The sequence below is a fragment of the Oncorhynchus nerka genome, linkage group LG12 (assembly GCF_034236695.1).
Source record: "Oncorhynchus nerka isolate Pitt River linkage group LG12, Oner_Uvic_2.0, whole genome shotgun sequence".
NCBI lineage: Eukaryota > Metazoa > Chordata > Actinopteri > Salmoniformes > Salmonidae > Oncorhynchus > Oncorhynchus nerka.
The window spans coordinates 10,970,853-10,991,183 of record NC_088407.1 but is presented as its reverse complement, the minus strand read 5'-3'; the positions used below and the strand labels follow the sequence as shown (position 1 = coordinate 10,991,183).

At 45.1% G+C, this 20,331-nt stretch overlaps 2 protein-coding genes across 2 annotated transcripts in view; both read left to right on the top strand.

The window, feature by feature from the left end:
• The window catches only part of mus81 (MUS81 structure-specific endonuclease subunit), a 55,805-nt gene extending 52,762 nt beyond the window's left edge, over positions 1 to 3,043 (top strand). Inside the window, exons 5-6 of the mRNA XM_065025222.1 lie at positions 1,402 to 1,485; positions 1,559 to 3,043. Of these exons, the coding sequence (XP_064881294.1) occupies positions 1,402 to 1,485; positions 1,559 to 1,625 (151 nt within the window). The 3' untranslated portion in view covers positions 1,626 to 3,043. The remainder of the gene's footprint in view (positions 1 to 1,401; positions 1,486 to 1,558) is intronic.
• Positions 3,044 to 4,822: 1,779 nt separating this feature from the next.
• The window catches only part of LOC115127566 (transmembrane protein 151A), an 81,860-nt gene continuing 66,351 nt past the window's right edge, over positions 4,823 to 20,331 (top strand). The window contains exon 1 of the mRNA XM_065026010.1: positions 4,823 to 5,011. Coding sequence (XP_064882082.1) covers positions 4,823 to 5,011 — 189 coding nt within the window. The remainder of the gene's footprint in view (positions 5,012 to 20,331) is intronic.

Here is a 20,331-nt window from a genome sequence, read left to right as displayed (position 1 = left end):
GGTTTCTCCGTTGACAGGTGAGAGAGGGCTGGTTCCTCCGTTGACAGGTGAGAGAGGGCTGGTTCCTCCGTTGACGCAGGTGAGATGGGGCTGGTTTCTCCGTTGACAGGTGAGAGAGGGCTGGTTTTTCCGTTGACAGGTGAGAGAGGGCTGGTTCCTCCGTTGACGCAGGTGAGATGGGGCTGGTTTCTCCGTTGACAGGTGAGAGAGGGCTGGTGTCTCCGTTGACGTAGGTGAGAGAGGGCTGGTTTCTCTGATGTAGGTGAGAGAGGGCTGGTTTCTCTGATGTAGGTGAGAGAGGGCTGGTTTCTCTGATGTAGGTGAGAGAGGGCTGGTTTCTCTGATGTAGGTGAGAGGGCTGGTTTCTCTGTTGACGTAGGTGAGATACGGCTGGTTTCTCTGTTGACGTAGGTGAGATACGGCTGGTCTCTCCGTTGGCGTAGGTGAGAGAGGGCTGGTTCCTCCGTTGACGTAGGTGAGAGAGGGCTGGTTTCTCTGATGTAGGTGAGAGGGCTGGTTTCTCTCAAGTAGGTGAGAGGGCTGGTTTCTCTGTTGACGTAGGTGAGATACGGCTGGTCTCTCCGTTGGCGTAGGTGAGAGAGGGCTGGTTCCTCCGTTGACGTAGGTGAGAGAGGGCTGGTTCCTCCGTTGACGTAGGTGAGAGAGGGCTGGTTCCTCCGTTGATGTAGGTGAGAGGGGGCTGGTTCCTCCGTTGATGTAGGTGAGAGAGGGCTGGCTCCTCCCTTGATGTAGGTGAGAGAGGGCTGGCTCTTCCCTTGATGTAGGTGAGAGAGGGCTGGCTCCTCCGTTGACGTAGGTGAGAGAGGGCTGACTACTTTACATTTTTTCTTTTTTTTCACCTTTATTTAACCAGATAGGCTAGTTGAGAACAAGTTCTCATATACAACTGCGACCTGGCCAAGATAAAGCAAAGCAGTGCGACACAAACAACAGCACAGAGTTACCCATGGGATAAATAAACGTACAGTCAATAACACAATAATGTCTATATACAGTGTGTGCAAATGTAGTAAAATTAGGAAGGTAAAGGCAATAAATAGGCCATAGTGGCGAAGTAATTACAATTTAACAAATAAACACTGGAATGGTATATGTGCAGAAGATGGATGTGCAGGTAGAGATACTGGGGTGCAAAGGAGCAAAAAATAAATAACAATTTGGGGATGAGGTAGTTGGATGGGCTATTTACAGATGGGCTATTTACAGATGGGCTATACTTGTGTTCTTGTTGACTAGAGATGGCATACCAGCAAGTCCTTTATCTCTCTCTCCTTTCATCTTTCTCTCTCATCCCTCTCTCTCTCTCTCTCATCCCTCTCTCATCTCTCTCATCTCTCTCTCTCCTCTCTCTCTCATCCTTCTCCCCTCTCATCCCTCCAGTCTGTTGAAAGCATATGAGCAGTGCCCCAGCGACACAGAAAGAGAGAAACTACTCTCCTCCATCCGATATGGAAAACTGAAAAGGTGAGAAGGTATGAAAAGAACTGCAGACGTTGATTTAATGGACTGCTTATTGTTGGTTCTGTTTGCATTTCAGGAACTTGGGTCCAGCTTTGAGTCGCACAGTTTACCAGCTCTACTGTACGAAAGGAGCACTGTCATAGACACACACACACACACACACTCACACTCACACACACTCACACACACACCACAACACACACACACCACAACACACACCACAACACACACACACACACACACCTCTACAACGTAGTGGTTAAGTCATTCCCTGCCAATGTAAACCTATATGTAAGCGGCAGCGGGGTAGCCTAGTGGTTAGAGTAGGTAGCCTAGTGGTTAGAGTAGGTAGCCTAGTGGTTAGAGCAGGTAGCCTAGTGGTTAGAGTAGGTAGCCTAGTGGTTAGAGTAGGTAGCCTAGTGGTTAGAGTAGGTAGCCTAGTGGTTAGAGCAGGTAGCCTAGTGGTTAGAGCAGGTAACCTAGTGGTTAGAGCAGGTAACCTAGTGGTTAGAGCAGGTAGCCTAGTGGTTAGAGCAGGTAGCCTAGTGGTTAGAGCAGGTAGCCTAGTGGTTAGAGCAGGTAGCCTAGTGGTTAGAGGCAGGTAGCCTAGTGGTTAGAGCAGGTAGCCTAGTGGTTAGAGCAGGTAGCCTAGTAACCGAAAGGTTGCGTGATCGAATCCCCGAGCTGACAAGGTACAAATCTGTCGTTCTGCCCCTGAACAAGGCAGTTAACCCACTGTTCCTAGGCCGTCATTGTGAATAAGAATTTGTTCTTAACTGACTTGCCAAGTTAAATAAAGGATAAAATAAAGTATTATTTTAAAAAGTTCCAGAAATTATGTTTAAGAATGAATTAAAGTCTTGGCTGTAGTTTGGAGAAATATTCTTTGTTGTTGTCGTCACTGTTATAAACGCATTTATTACCCATAACTCCCAGAGCTGTTCCAGTTGATCACATTAAAGCATTTTCTGCTTATAATGGCCCTAATATACTGAGTGTACAAAACATTAGGAACACCTACTCTTTCCATGAGACTGACCAGGTGAATCCAGGTGAAAACTATGATCCCTTATTGATGTCACTTGTTAAATCCACTTCAGTCAGTGCTGATGAAGAGGAGGTGGGTTCAGTCAGTGCTGAAGAGGAGGTGGGTTCAGTCAGTGCTGATGAAGAGGGACAGGTTCAGTCAGTGCTGATGAAGAGGAGGGACGGGTTCAGTCAGTGCTGGTGAAGAGGGACGGGTTCAGTCAGTGCTGATGAAGAGGGACAGGTTCAGTCAGTGCTGATGAAGAGGAGGAGAAGGGTTCAGTCAGTGCTGATGAAGAGGAGACGGGTTCAGTGCTGATGAAGAGGAGGGACGGGTTCAGTCAGTGCTGATGAAGAGGAGACGGGTTCAGTGCTGATGAAGAGGGACAGTGGCGACACGTCATTCTGTTTTGAACCCTGCCTTTTAAGCTGGAAAAAAAGAGTTTGTTTTTATGTTATTTTGGCGTTGATACGTGTGTCACATATCAGTTTGCAGAGAATGTAAACCATGTAATAAAGCCGCATACAAACCATGGTCTCTTTTTTTGTTTTGTTTTCTTGAGTAAGGCAGCTCCAAAATACAGGTGTTTCAGTCTAGCTCAGCTGCTTTCTGTGGTGGTGGGGCTGCCAGAGGAAAATACGGAGCGTAGGGGTTGGTTAATGTTCTCTAGTTGCGCTGTGATTGGCCCAATGTTCTGTCACTCATGAGGACACTACGTCACCGCAAAATCTATGGGGAGAGTTTGAAAATTCAAACCCATTGGGTGCTGCAACAGCAGTTACATTAAGAAGTGACCATCCAAGAAGGCTCAAGGTCATTGGCCATAGATAAAATGTGATATCTACCGTGTCTTTGATTGGACTGATCATGTCAACAACATACTTTCAAAATCTAGACAATCATCATGAATCACGTCGACAATCTCCTGTCAAGTCCTTTTTTAACCCTTGTCATATGAAGATTAATTATAGATTAAAAATGTATCGGTGCTCATCGGCCATAGAACATAAACAGCAGGGTAGCCTAGTGGTTAGAGCGTTGGACTAGTAACCAAAAGGTTTTGCAGCTGACAAGGTACAAATCTGTCGTTCTGCCCTTGAACAGGCAGTTAACCCACTGTTCCTAGGCTGTCATTGAAAATAAGAATTTGTTCTTAACTGACTTGCCTAGGTAAATAAATAAAAATTACAAAACTGGAAATCGCAAATCCAACAATGAGTGGTTTGGAAGGAATCAGTGGCTAACTGCAAGATTTTCAAAGCAATCACTATCCTGCTATTCAGTGGAGTAGCTGTGTGGTCTGGGTTTAAGGGTCTCTTTTCCAAGCTTAAAATGATTAACATTGGCCATGCTGTCAATGAAGCATGATTTGTGCCTTGTTCAAAACAACTGGAAACTGGGAAATATGACTTCAGTGAGTTCAAGACATCGGGGAACAAATGAGCTCCGACTGAGAAAATACTTTGTCAAATGGTCATCCAACTCAGAATTACAAGTCGGGAACTCGGGACTCTTTCTAGGGCTACGACCTGAAGATCACTGACGTCTTGATTCAACCTTGTCCCCCCCCCCCCCCCCCCCCCGAGTTCCCAGTTGTCTTGAAAGCAGCATAAATCCAGAGAATGACAGACTTTGATGTTAAAGTTTGATGACAGAATATGCCCATGAAGGACCGCCGCGCCACCTTCCTGTTCAAGTGAGTGTATTGTATGCTGCTGCATAGATGATGTAATATGCCAGGGAGATGTGTATACTGTAGCTAATAAAGTAATACTAAGTGTATGTGGTGTAGTAAGCTGTTAGTAGCCCATGTGCCTCACCCTGATAATTTGGTCTATTTTCACCTCTTAATTTCACCTACTGTTCTGACTTGGTGGTGCACATGTAGCCTATAACCTATTTTAGAGAAATGTAATCATTGAATATTGTAAGAGCTTTAACTGTCTCCTTATATGCCCCCTTTATTTATCTTACGGTTCTGACTTGGTGTACAGGGAGAATACTTTAATTGTTTCAGAAATTATGTAAAATGCCAGCAGGGTTGAGGAGTAACTGATGACAGTAACATGTAAGGGATTCCGTTACATTACCAGAAAAAAAATATTGTAATCAGATTAGATACTTTTGAAAAACGTGATTACTTTTACACTCAAAAAGTGTGAATAAAAATGTAAAAATCTGTTTTTTTGAATGACATTCAAATCAGCATTGAAAAAGGAGCACGTTTACATTTGTTAAATGTGAGCGAGTCTGACCATAATTCAGAGACCACTATGATGTCAGAGATCAATCACTATGATGACAGAGACCACTATGATGTCAGAGACCACTATGATGACAGAGACCACTATGATGTCAGAGACCACTATGATGACAGAGATCACTATGATGACAGAGACCACTATGACGTCAGAGATCAATCACTATGATGAAAGAGACCACTATGATGTCAGAGACCACTATGATGAAAGAGACCACTATGATGTCAGAGACCACTATGATGTCAGAGACCACTATGATGAAAGAGACCACTATGATGTCAGAGACCACTATGATGAAAGAGACCACTATGATGTCAGAGACCACTATGATGACACATCAAATGTGTTTGATGGATTGTGGGAAAAGAGCAGGAATATTCTTTTGTAGGCTACAGTCCCAAGTTATGTCGTCCAATGGTGCGACTGCTGTCGGCATCCAAAGATGAACCAACTTGAATAAAGGCTTGGAGGTCAGGATGACAGCAGTGGTGTCGTCTACGGCGATACGGATGTCACTTCTTATTGATATCTACACAGCGCATTGATGTGAATCACACTGCTGCTCTCTCATTTAGCTGTTTGCACTTTACGGATTGTGGTGATTCTGGACGGCTGTTCACAAATCTAAATGTGCATTTGAACCCAGTAATGGTTGAATTCAAGAAGTTTAAGCTGCTTATCAATCATTGTTTTTCAAATCAGTGGACAGCCAGTGAAAAATGCGATCTTGCAACAGCTGCATATTGCAGATCCCAGCCTATGGAATAACAGCTGCATATTGCAGATCCCAGCCTATGGAACAAAAGTGAACCATCCATAGGCCTAATGGCTCAAACTCGCACACTTTTAATAGACTTAAAGGGGCAATCTGTAGGTGCTACATCCATTTTTGGATTTATTATAAATTGTATATATTTTTTAATATTCATTGATTCTTGAAGAATATAACTTATAAATGCCTCATGAGCTTAGTTCAGCTGTCACACTCCATGAGAACCCAAAATATAAGCTTGTTTTACTCCCAATGTTTTTAAACATTGTAAATGTAAACAAACACTGCATAGCCTCATAACATGGTTAAAATTATATTTTGTATATCATTGATGGTCAGTCCTTGCATCCATAGCTTTGTCTATTCATCTGAGAGTGGTTAGATTTCTCCAGGCCCATCCCTCAGGTTTTTACCAAAACAGAGACGGGGCAGTCGTTTTGTTATTGTTTCATCTTGTGGATTTGCACTTAGTAATACTACGTGTATGTTGTGTAGTAAGCTGTTAGTCCATGTGCCTCACCCTAATAATGTGTCCCTTTTCGCTCTCATAATTTAACCTACTGTTCTGACCTGGTAGAGCATATGTAGCCCATAACCTGTTTTAGATAAATGTTATCATCGAATATTGTAAGAGCTTTCATTGTCTGCTTATACGCCCCCTTTATTTATCCTATGGTTCTGACTTGGTGTACAGGGAGAATACTGAAGAACGACCCATGTTCTGAATTCTGTCGCTGTACATTTCAAAAGTGCTGAACAATTTTTTTAAAACCTTTTATTTAACTAGGCAAGTCAGTTCAGAACAAATTCTTATTTAACACTGAAGGCCTTCAGCAGCCAAACCCTTCCCTAACCTGAATAACTCTGGGCCAATTGTGTGTCGCCCTACGGGACTCCCAATCACAGTCGGTTGTGATACAGCCTGGGATCGAACCAGGGTCTGTAGTGATGCCTCTAGCGCCAAGATAAAGTGCCATAGACCGCTGCGCCACTCGGGAGCCACTAATAGCTATATTGACTACGTCCGTCCTAGCTCGCTCATTAATGTCTTCATCGAAATCACGAATTGCCTCTTATCCATTCGTCCTCCCCTTATGCCATAGTTTGTACATCTCAATTGTCAGTAGAAAAAACACATTTGTTTAAGCAAGTCAGCAATAATAGTTATGTTTTCTTAAAAGGCAGTAAATGAGACTGAATTAACTGTTTCGCTGCCAGACAAGGCTCCGCTGAAAGCCAGGTGTAGCAGTGGTAAGGTGTTGGGACTCTGCTGATAGCCAGGTGTAGCAGTGGTAAGGTGTTGGGACTCTGCTGATAGCCAGGTATAGTAGTGGTAAGGTGTTGGGACTCTGCTGATAGCCAGGTGTAGCAGTGGTAAGGTGTTGGGACTCTGCTGATAGCCAGGTATAGTAGTGGTAAGGTGTTGGGACTCTGCTGATAGCCAGGTGTAGCAATGGTAAGGTGTTGGGACTCTGCTGATAGCCAGGTATAGTAGTGGTAAGGTGTTGGGACTCTGCTGATAGCCAGGTGTAGTAGTGGTAAGGTGTTGGGACTCTGCTGATAGCCAGGTGTAGCAGTGGTAAGGTGTTGGGACTCTGCTGATAGCCAGGTGTAGTAGTGGTAAGGTGTTGGGACTCTGCTGATAGCCAGGTGTAGCAGTGGTAAGGTGTTGGGACTCTGCTGATAGCCAGGTGTAGCAGTGGTAAGGTGTTGGGACTCTGCTGATAGCCAGGTGTAGTAGTGGTAAGGTGTTGGGACTCTGCTGATAGCCAGGTGTAGCAGTGGTAAGGTGTTGGGACTCTGCTGATAGCCAGGTGTAGCAGTGGTAAGGTGTTGGGACTCTGCTGATAGCCAGGTGTAGCAGTGGTAAGGTGTTGGGACTCTGCTGATAGCCAGGTGTAGTAGTGGTAAGGTGTTGGGACTCTGCTGATAGCCAGGTGTAGCAGTGGTAAGGTGTTGGGACTCTACTGTTGGGACAGCTTTATGTTAACCATTTGTAGCACCGTTTGTCACCATTATAGTGCAATGAATATATTGTGTTGTGTTGTGTAGTGGCTTTGTTGACATGCATAAAAAAAATGTGTTTGCCCAACCAAGATTTACATGCTAAAACCCCACTATGGAGGAGACTGGTTAAAGGAGGACTTTTAATCCTTGAGACATGGATGTGTGCTATTCAGAAGGTAGGGAAGTAGGTGCCAGGCACACTGGTTTGTGTCAAGAACTGCAACACTACTGGGTTTTTCATCCTCAACAGTTTCCGGTGTGTATCTAGAATGGTCCACCACCCAAAGGACTGTGAGAGAACATGTTATGTTTGTGTGTATCAGGTTGTACACAGTTGCTTTTTCTGCCGACTAATTTCACTGGATTCATGCGAGTGACTGATCGTGCCTTGGAGGGATCCTCACTAAAAGTATAAGCAATTTGTCAGTACGCCCAGAACATTGTTTTGAGAACCGAAAGGGGTATCTCAGTTTCAAGTTGTCAGCTTTGAGAGAAGAAACCTTGTGAGGTATTGGTCAGTCACATGTAAGAACCAGAGTTAATGATGAATAATGAATAATGTAAATCATGGTGATATGACTTGTTTGTATAGCCGTATATAAGAGAACTAATGAGACTTACTCAGAAGAGCTTCTGACCGACGTCTACTGTGGTGCATTACGTTTGCGTTTGTTGGAACCTCTCCAGCTTGCTGATAATAAAGAATTATTAATGTAATATTGGCTTCAAGTGTCCCTCCACGACAGGTCATTCAGCCAACTTGACACAACTGTGGGAAGCAATAGAGTCAATATGGGCCAGCATTCCCGTGGAACACTTTTGACACCTTGTAGAGTCCATGCCACAACGAACTGAGGACAAAGGGGGGGGGGGGGGGGGGTGTTCTAGAACACAAGGTGTTCTTAATGTTTGGTATACTCAGTGTAAGTTGTCTGTAGATCTAACCTAATGTATATGTTGTTGATGTATATTAGTTATGCACCGGTTGGCTCATTACTGCAGTTCGAAGCTGTGGTTGGCGGTTTTAGGGTCATGAAATACTGTGTGGATTACATGTGTTTGATGTATTTGATAACATTCCACTCCATTACCATGAGCCTGTCCTCCCCAATTACGATGCCACCAACCTCCTGTGGTGGATTAGTGATGCATGGGTCAGCTGTTTGGTCAACCTCACCCACAATCGTTAATAAACCATCAGCAACCTCTTTTTTTTTATAGATAGTCCTATGTTTCTGCTTATGATTTTCCCGGCTTTTCAGTAGACTATTTGCATGTCTAAGATGTTCACTTGATCACATATAATTATGCGGTTGAGAATGTTGTTATTAGCAAATGCTGCTCGACCAGGTGAACAAACAGCTGACCTGCTCATCTCTAATGTATGTAGGCTATATGCTCAGGTGGTGGGTGACGTCAGTGGGCATACAGAAGGATGAGTAGGTGAAACCTTCTAGTTCTAAGGAGACAAAAAGAAAGAAAATAATAACCACAGATGGTTTTATCGTTGTTATTTTTAATTTTTAAAATTCATAAACAGTTTACCATAGAAAAGGAATCGGTTGTTCCTGGTTTTGCCTTTTACCGAGATCGCTGTCTGCCTTCGGAAAAACATCCTCCTCCTACCCATCCATCTTTCACATCAGCGCTCTCGTGCCTGCCCCTCGTGCTCACTCTGAACGAAACCGTAACCGTTGGCTAATGCCGCGTTCATGTTCGAGTCGGAACTAGGACACTCGGATATGTTCGACTTGCTAACCGGTTGAACGCGGCACGTGTATATCTACAACCAGTTAGCAAGTTGGACATTTCAGAGTTTTCTAATTCCGACTAGCACATGAACTCAGCATTAGTCATCTCGAGCGTATGCACTCACACCGCCCCACCTGCGCCTAGAACGAAGCCTAGAAGCTTCGCGTTATCACGGCCAAGCACTGAAGCGCACAGGGCTAACGAACAGACGTTAATATCATCTTTATTAACGGAAGAAATCTGGGTTTTGTCTAATCTATGCTATGTTTGTATGGGAAAGGTGAATTAATCAAACCATGGAAGGCGTGAAGATGAACCGAGAGGCACCGAGTGAATGAACTCTTTTGATCCCGACAGAGACGACTTTCAGTCGGCGTGGATTATGCGCATTTGCCGCAGGCTGTACTGTCATCACTACAGTGAAACCGGATCTCGACCGGCGACGGATGGGGTGACTCCCGCAGTGCCGAGGAGGTGGTCCCAGCCTCTGGCCAGGGCCGCCACTGCTGGGGTGGGTCCCCATCCCTGGCACCGTTAACCGTAGGGCTAACGGGAGAACACGTGTCAGGGTGGAAGAGGAAAGATAAAATGCAGACGGAGGTGCCAGTACCACCGGAGACAGGAGAGGAGACCTTAGAAGACGGAGCAGGGAGAGAGGAGGTAGGGGAACACTGCGGTGTGACTGACTGGTGTATGGGCTACATGGGGGACACGCGCGTTTATCCTAATTGTCTTTAAGGTCCATCAATAGATCAGACGCGCCTTTTTAATTTATCCTTCGTTTTTATAGATTTGACACCTTTGCTTCCCGTGGCCTTGTTGTTATGGGTGATGGTGCAAGTTTTACTGTAGATGATAACATGTGACTGAAGACGCATGCCTTGGCCTACTCAACACTTTTAGCCTAGAAAGGAATTGCCAATTTATAGGCACGGTGCACCGTCTATAGTCCTATAAAAACATGAGCTGGCGCACACCCAGAGAAACGTATTTTATGTTGAGGTGCTGACTAACGGGGAATAAACTAGAAGCTATAAAAAGAATCAGCTCTATATATAAACTCCCAGTCATTTATTGGGTAGAAAAAACAACCCACCAGCGTTTCTGCATCACTGTGTCTTCTTCAGGGTGATGTCATGAACGCTTGAACCAGGTCATTTACACAAAACAATGCAATTAGCGTAACCAATGACAACAACGAAGGGTGTGTCATAATTATTAAGTTACTTAGAATGAATTAAGTGAAACTGTTAAAAACATTTTTTTTATGGCATATTAAATACATTAGGCTATTGTTATCATATGGAAACACAATTGAATATTGCACATAGTAGTAGTGTAACAGTATAACTTTAGACTGTCCCCTCGCCCATACCCGAACACCGCTAACTAGCTAGCCATTTCACATCCGTTACAGTAGCATCAACATACATTATTGGTTCATTCAATTATGTTTTTTTTTACATTAGCATTTAAAAAAATATATATAATTCCACAAGATGTTTTTTTGTCAAAGGGGAAACTAATGTTGCCTTATAGCACATCCAAATACATTACCACATCCAAATACATTACCACATCCAAATACATTACCACATCCAAATACATTACCGCATCCAAATACATTACCACATCTAAATACATTACCACATCCAAATACATTACCACATCCAAATAGGGTCAATACATTACCACATCCAAATACATTACCACATCCAAATACATTACCGCATCCAAATACATTACCACATCCAAATACATTACCACATCCAAATAGGGTCAATACATTACCACATCCAAATACATTACCGCATCCAAATAGGGTCAAAACATTACCACGGTGTGGGAAAAATGCAGTAAAAAGCAAGGCGCCCCTCTACATATAGGGCCCTCTTTCACTCACCCAAAATACACTACATGACCAGAAGTATGTGGACATAGCATTCATACTGATATATATATATATATATATATTTTTATTTATTTATTTATTTAACTTGACATGTCAGTTAAGAACAAATTCTTATTTACAATTATGGCCTACATATAGGGGCCTACTGCAAATTACATTATGTCTGAGCGTGGACATGCCGCCTGTTGTCGATAAGCAAAGATTAAAATTAACTAAAAAGAGTGAAAAATTCAAAACAACTAGTTTTAAGTGTCTAAATACTCTTACAGGCACTATAATGGCTCTCTGTATAATATGCTACATAGTACTACAAAATGTCTGCTGTCCAACATCTCCTTCCAAAATCATGGGCATTAATATGGAGTTGGTCCCCCCTTCCACTAGATGTTGGAATATTGCTGCTATAACAGCCTCCACTCTTCTGGGAAGGCTTTCCACTAGATGTTGGAACATTGCTGCTGTAACAGCCTCCACTCTTCTGGGAAGGCTTTCCACTAGATGTTGGAACATTGCTGCTATAACAGCCTCCACTCTTCTGGGAAGGCTTTCCACTAGATGTTGGAACATTGCTGCTATAACAGCCTCCACTCTTCTGGGAAGGCTTTCCACTAGATGTTGGAACATTGCTGCTATAACAGCCTCCACTCTTCTGGGAAGGCTTTCCACTAGATGTTGGAACATTGCTGCTATAACAGCCTCCACTCTTCTGGGAAGGCTTTCCACTAGATGTTGGAACATTGCTGCTATAACAGCCTCCACTCTTCTGGGAAGGCCTTCCACTAGATGTTGGAACATTGCTGCTATAACAGCCTCCACTCTTCTGGAAAGGCCTTCCACTAGATGTTGGAATATTGCTGCTATAACAGCCTCCACTCTTCTGGGAAGGCTTTCCACTAGATGTTGGAACATTGCTGCTATAACAGCCTCCATTCTTCTGGGAAGGCTTTCCACTAGATGCCTCCACCTCGGGGAATATTGCTGCTATAACAGCCTCCACTTCTTCTGATGTTGGAACATTGCTGCTTTCCACTAGATGTTGGAACATTGCTGCTATAACAGCCTCCATTCTTCTGGGAAGGCTTTCCACTAGATGTTGGAACATTGCTGCTATAACAGCCTCCATTCTTCTGGGAAGGCTTTCCACTAGATGTCGGAATATTGCTGCTATAACAGCCTCCACTCTTCTGGGAAGGCTTTCCACTAGATGTTGGAACATTGCTGCTATAACAGCCTCCATTCTTCTGGGAAGGCTTTCCACTAGATGTTGGAACATTGCTGCTATAACAGCCTCCACTCTTCTGGGAAGACTTTCCACTAGATGTTGGAACATTACTGCTATAACAACCTCCACTCTTCTGGGAAGGCCTTGCACTAGATGTTGGAACATTGCTGCTATAACAGCCTCCACTCTTCTGGGAAGGCTTTCCACTAGATGTTGGAACATTGCTGCTATAACAACCTCCACTCTTCTGGGAAGGCCTTCCACTAGATGTTGGAATATTGCTGCTATAACAGCCTCCACTCTTCTGGGAAGGCTTTCCACTAGATGTTGGAATATTTTTGCTATAACAGCCTCCACTCTCTTGGGGAGGCTTTCCACTAGATGTTGGAATATTTCTGCTATAACAGCCTCCACTCTCTTGGGGAGGCTTTCCACTAGATGTTGGAACATTGCCGTGAGGACTTGCTTCCTTCCATTCAGCAACAAGAGCATTATTGAGGTTGGGCACTGATGTTGGGTGATTAGACCTGGCTTGTAGTCAGCATTCCAATTCATCCCAAAGATGTTCGATGGGGTTGAGGTCAGGGCTCTGTGCAAGCCAGTCAAGTTCTTCCGCACTGATCTCGACAAACCATTTCTGTATGGACCTCGCTTTGTTTATGGGGGCATTGTCATGCTGAAACAGGAAAGGGCCTTCCCCAAACTTTTGCCACAAAGTTGGAAGCACAGAATCATCTAGAATGTCATTCTATGCTGTAGCGTTAAGATTTTCCTTCACTGGAACGAAGAGGCCGAGCCCAAACCACAAGAAACAGCCCCAGACCATTATTCTGCCTCCACCAAACTTTACCTTTGACACTATGCATTGGGGCAGGTAGCGTTCTCCTGGCATCCACCAAACCCAGATACGTCCATCGCCAGATGGCGAAGCTTGATTTCATCTCTCCACATAACGCGGATCCACTGCTCTAGAGCCCAATGGCGGCGAGCTTTACACCACTAAAGCGGTGAACTTAGGCTTGTGTGCAGCTGCTCAGCCATGGAAACCCATTTCGTGAAGCTCCCGATGAACAGTTATTGTGCTGATGTTGCTTCCAGAGGCAGTTTGTATCTCGGTAGTGAGTGTTGCAACTGAGGACAGACACATTTTATGCGCTTACATGCTTCAACACTCGGCGGTTCCGTTCTGTGAGCTTGTGTGGCCTACCACGTCGAGGTTGAGCGGTTGTTGCTCCTAGACGTTTCCACTTCACAATAACAGGACTTACAGTGGACCAGGGGCAGCTCTAGCAGGGCAGAAATTTGACGAACTGACTTGTTGGAAAGGTGGCATCCTATGACGGTGCCACGTTGAAAGACACTAAGCTCTTCAGTAAGACCAATCTACTGCCAATGTTGGTCTATGGAGATTGCATGGCTGTGTGCTCTATTTTAATACATCTGTCAGCAACGGGTGTGGCTGAAATAGTAGAATCCACCAATTTGAAGGGGTGTCCACATACTTTTGGCCATATAGTGTATTTCAGGACGTTTGATGCAGCCCTCTGAAACTCATTATCAATAGGCAGCTGTAGCCTGTCCTAAACACATTATCAATAGGCAGCTGTAGCCTGTCCTAAACACATTATCAATAGGCAGCTCCAACCTGTCCTAAACACATTATCAATAGGCAGCTGTGGCCTGTCCTAAACACATTATCAATAGGCAGCTGTAGCCTGTCCTAAACACATTATCAATAGGCAGCTGTAGCCTGTCCTAAACACATTATCAATAGGCAGCTGTAGCCTGTCCTAAACACATTATCAATAGGCAGCTGTAGCCTGTCCTAAACACATTATCAATAGGCAGCTGTAGCCTGTCCTAAACACATTATCAATAGGCAGCTGTAGCCTGTCCTAAACACATTATGAATAGGCAGCTGTAGCCTGTCCTAAACACATTATCAATAGGCAGTAGCCTGTCCTAAACACATTATCAATAGGCAGCTGTAGCCTGTCCTAAACACATCATCAATAGGCAGAAGCCTGTCCTAAACACATTATCAATAGGCAACTGTAGCCTGTCCTAAACACATTATGAATAGGCAGCAGTAGCCTGTCCTAAATACATTATCAATAGGCAGCTGTAGCCTGTCCTAAACACATTATCAATAGGCAGCTGTAGCCTGTCCTAAACACATTATCAATAGGCAGCTATAGCCTGTCCTAAACACATCATCAATAGGCAGAAGCCTGTCCTAAACACATTATCAATAGGCAACTGTAGCCTGTCCTAAACACATTATCAATAGGCAGCTGTAGCCTGTCCTAAACACATTATCAATAGGCAGCTGTAGCCTGTCCTAAATACATTATCAATAGGCAGCTCCGACCTGTCCTAAACACATTATCAATAGGCAGTAGCCTGTCCTAAACACATTATCAATAGGCAGCTCTAGCCTGCCCTAAACACATTATCAATAGGCAGTAGCCTGTCCTAAACACATTATCAATAGGCAACTGTAGCCTGTCCTAAACACATTATGAATAGGCAGCAGTAGCCTGTCCTAAATACATTATCAATAGGCAGCTGTAGCCTGTCCTAAACACATTATCAATAGGCAGCTGTAGCCTGTCCTAAACACATTATCAATAGGCAGCTATAGCCTGTCCTAAACACATCATCAATAGGCAGAAGCCTGTCCTAAACACATTATCAATAGGCAACTGTAGCCTGTCCTAAACACATTATCAATAGGCAGCTGTAGCCTGTCCTAAACACATTATCAATAGGCAGCTGTAGCCTGTCCTAAATACATTATCAATAGGCAGCTCCGACCTGTCCTAAACACATTATCAATAGGCAGTAGCCTGTCCTAAACACATTATCAATAGGCAGCTCTAGCCTGCCCTAAACACATTATCAATAGGCAGTAGCCTATCCTAAACACATTATCAATAGGCAGCTGTAGCCTGTCCTGAATACATTATCAATAGGCAGCTGTAGCCTGTCCTAAACACATTATCAATAGGCAGCTGTAGCCTGTCCTAAACACATTATCAATAGGCAGCGGTAGCCTGTCCTAAACACATTATCAATAGGCAGCTGTAGCCTGTCCTAAACACATTATCAATAGGCAGCTGTAGCCTGTCCTAAACACATTATCAATAGGCAGCTGTAGCCTGTCCTAAACACATTATCAATAGGCAGCTGTAGCCTGTCCTAAACACATTATCAATAGGCAGCTGTAGCCTGTCCTAAACACATTATGAATAGGCAGCTGTAGCCTGTCCTAAACACATTATCAATAGGCAGCTGTAGCCTGTCCTAAACACATTATCAATAGGCAGCTGTAGCCTGTCCTAAACACATTATCAATAGGCAGCTGTAGCCTGTCCTAAACACATTATGAATAGGCAGCTGTAGCCTGTCCTAAACACATTATCAATAGGCAGCTGTAGCCTGTCCTAAACACATTATGAATAGGCAGCTGTAGCCTGTCCTAAACACATTATCATTAGACAGCTGGAGCCTGTCCTAAACACATTATCATTAGACAGCTGTAGCCTGTCCTAAACACATTATCAATAGGCAGCTGTAGCCTGTCCTAAACACATCATCAATAGGCAGAAGCCTGTCCTAAACACATTATCAATAGGCAGCTATAGCCTGTCCTAAATACATTATCAATAGGCAGCTCCAACCTGTCCTAAACACATTATCAATAGGCAGCTCTAGCCTGTCCTAAACACATTATGAATAGGCAGCTGTAGCCTGTCCTAAACACATTATCAATAGGCAGCTGTAGCCTGCCCTAAACACATTATCAATAGGCAGCTGTAGCCTGCCCTAAACACATTATCAATAGGCAGTAGCCTGTCCTAAACACATTATCAATAGGCAGCTGTAGCCTGTCCTAAACACATTATCAATAGGCAGCTGTAGCCTGTCCTAAACACATTAATAGGCACTGTAGCCTGTCCTAAACACATTATCAATAGGCAGCTGTAGCCTGTCCTAAACACATTATGAATAGGCAGCTGTAGCCTGTCCTAAACACATTATCAATAGGCAGCTGTAGCCTGTCCTAAACACATTATCAATAGGCAGCTGTAGCCTGTCCTAAACACATTATCAATAGGCAGCTGTAGCCTGTCCTAAACACATTATGAATAGGCAGCTGTAGCCTGTCCTAAACACATTATCAATAGGCAGCTGTAGCCTGTCCTAAACACATTATGAATAGGCAGCTGTAGCCTGTCCTAAACACATTATCATTAGACAGCTGGAGCCTGTCCTAAACACATTATGATTAGACAGCTGTAGCCTGTCCTAAACACATTATCAATAGGCAGCTGTAGCCTGTCCTAAACACATCATCAATAGGCAGAAGCCTGTCCTAAACACATTATCAATAGGCAGCTATAGCCTGTCCTAAATACATTATCAATAGGCAGCTCCAACCTGTCCTAAACACATTATCAATAGGCAGCTCTAGCCTGTCCTAAACACATTATGAATAGGCAGCTGTAGCCTGTCCTAAACACATTATCAATAGGCAGCTGTAGCCTGCCCTAAACACATTATCAATAGGCAGCTGTAGCCTGCCCTAAACACATTATCAATAGGCAGTAGCCTGTCCTAAACACATTATCAATAGGCAGCTGTAGCCTGTCCTAAACACATTATCAATAGGCAGCTGTAGCCTGTCCCAAATACATTATTAATAGGCACCTGTAGCCTGTCCTAAACACATTATCAATAGGCAGCTGTAGCCTGTCCTAAACACATTATCAATAGACAGCTGTAGCCTGCCCTAAACACATTATCAATAGGCAGCTGTAGCCTGTCCCAAATACATTATCAATAGACAGCTGTAGCCTGCCCTAAACACATTATCAATAGGCAGCTGTAGCCTGCCCTAAACACATTATCAATAGGCAGCTGTAGCCTGTCCCAAATACATTATTAATAGGCACCTGTAGCCTGTCCTAAACACATTATCAATAGGCAGCTGTAGCCTGTCCTAAACACATTATCAATAGGCAGCTGTAGCCTGTCCTAAACACATTATCAATAGACAGCTGTAGCCTGTCCTAAACACATTATCAATAGACAGCTGTAGCCTGCCCTAAACACATTATCAATAGGCAGCTGTAGCCTGTCCTAAACACATTATCAATAGGCAGCTGTAGCCTGCCCTAAACACATTATCAATAGGCAGTAGCCTGTCCTAAACACATTATCAATAGGCAGCTGTGGCCTGTCCTAAACACATTATCAATAGACAGCTGTAGCCTGCCCTATTCCACAGCATATAGAACTAGTCCTACTCAAGACGACAGCCTGGAAGTTTCTTTTGGCTGATATGCCCATCTCTCTATCCTCAGCCATGCCTGCATCCCTCCCCCGTTCCCTTTCTCTCTCCCTTCATCTCCCCCTCCATATTTCCTGTGCAGTCTGCTGCATGTCTGCATTGCAGTCTGCCTGCCACGACCGCTGCTCCCTGCCTCATCTACCTACCTCACCATCTCCCTATTCCTTCATCTCTTTCTCCCTCCATCTCTCTGTCCCTCCATCTCCCTATTCCTTCATCTCTTTCTCCCTCCATCTCTCTGTCCTCACCATCTCCCTATTCCTTCATCTCTTTCTCCCTCCATCTCTCTGTCCCTCCATCTCTCTGTCCTCACCATCTCCCTATTCCTTCATCTCTTTCTCCCTCCATCTCTCTGTCCCTCCATCTCTCTGTCCTCACCATCTCCCTATTCCTTCATCTCTTTCTCCCTCCATCTCTCTGTCCCTCCATCTCTCTGTCCTCACCATCTCTCTATTCCTTCATCTCTGTTCTCTCCATCTCTCTCTCCTCACCATCTCTCTGTCCTCACCATCTCTCCCTCCCTCCATCTCTCTCTCCTCACCATCTCTCTCTCCCTCCATCTCTCTGTCCTCACCATCTCTCCCTCCCTCCATCTCTCTCTCCTCACCATCTCTCTCTCCCTCCATCTCTCTGTCCTCACCATCGCTCTCTCCCTCCATCTCTCTGTCCTCACCATCTCTCTTCCTCCATCTCTCTGTCCTCTCCCGTCTCTCTCTTCCTCCATCTCTCTCTCCTCACCATCTCTCTCTCCTCACCATCTCTCTCTCCCTCCATCTCTCTGTCCTCACCATCTCTCCCTCCCTCCATCTCTCTCTCCATCTCTCTGTCCTCACCATCTCTCCCTCCCTCCATCTCTCTCTCCTCACCATCTCTTTCTCTCTCCATCTCTCCCTCCCTCCATCTCTCTCTCCTCACCATCTCTCTCTCCCTCCATCTCTCTGTCCTCACCATCTCTCCCTCCCTCCATCTCTCTCTCCATCTCTCTGTCCTCACCATCTCTCCCTCCCTCCATCTCTCTCTCTCCATCTCTCTGTCCTCACCATCTCTCCCTCCCTCCATCTCTCTCTCCTCACCATCTCTTTCTCTCTCCATCTCTGTCCTCACCATCTCTCCCTCCCTCCATCTCTCTCTCCATCTCTCTGTCCTCACCATCTCTCCCTCCCTCCATCTCTCTCTCCTCACCATCTCTTTCTCTCTCCATCTCTCCCTCCCTCCATCTCTCTCTCCTCACCATCTCTCTCTCCCTCCATCTCTCTGTCCTCACCATCTCTCCCTCCCTCCATCTCTCTGTCCTCACCATCTCTCCCTCCCTCCATCTCTCTCTCCTCACCATCTCTCTCTCCCTCCATCTCTCTGTCCTCACCATCTCTCCCTCCCTCCATCTCTCCCTCCATCTCTCTGTCCTCACCATCTCTCCCTCCCTCCATCTCTCTCTCCATCTCTCTGTCCTCACCATCTCTCCCTCCCTCCATCTCTCTCTCCTCACCATCTCTTTCTCTCTCCATCTCTCTGTCCTCTCCATCTCTCTGTCCTCACAATCTCTCCCTCCCTCCATCTCTCTCTCCTCACCATCTCTTTCTCTCTCCATCTCTCTGTCCTCTCCATCTCTCCCTCCATCTCTTTCTCTCTCCATCTCTCTGTCCTCTCCATCTCTCTGTCCTCACAATCTCTCCCTCCCTCCATCTCTCTCTCCTCAACATCTCTCTCTCCCTCCATCTCTCTGTCCTCACCATCTCTCCCTCCATCTCTCCCTCCATCTCTCTGTCCTCACAATCTCTCCCTCCCTCCATCTCTCCCTCCATCTCTCTGTCCTCACCATCTCTCCCTCCCTCCATCTCTCTCTCCATCTCTCTGTCCTCACCATCTCTCCCTCCCTCCATCTCTCTCTCCTCACCATCTCTTTCTCTCTCCATCTCTCTGTCCTCACCATCTCTCCCTCCATCTCTTTCTCTCTCCATCTCTCTGTCCTCTCCATCTCTCCTCACCATCTCTCCCTCCCTCCATCTCTCTGTCCTCACAATCTCTCCCTCCCTCCATCTCTCCCTCCATCTCTCTGTCCTCACCATCTCTCCCTCCCTCCATCTCTCTCTCCATCTCTCTGTCCTCACCATCTCTCCCTCCCTCCATCTCTCTCTCCTCACCATCTCTTTCTCTCTCCATCTCTCTGTCCTCACCATCTCTCCCTCCATCTCTTTCTCTCTCCATCTCTCTGTCCTCTCCATCTCTCCTCACCATCTCTCCCTCCCTCCATCTCTCCCTCCATCTCTCTGTCCTCACCATCTCTCCCTCCCTCCATCTCTCTCTCCATCTCTCTGTCCTCACCATCTCTCCCTCCCTCCATCTCTCTCTCCTCACCATCTCTTTCTCTCTCCATCTCTCTGTCCTCTCCATCTCTCCCTCCCTCCATCTCTCTCTCCTCACCATCTCTCCCTCCATTTCTCTCTCCTCACCATCTCTTTCTCTCTCCATCTCTCTGTCCTCTCCATCTCTCCCTCCCTCCATCTCTCTCCTCACCATCTCTCCCTCCATCTCTTTCTCTC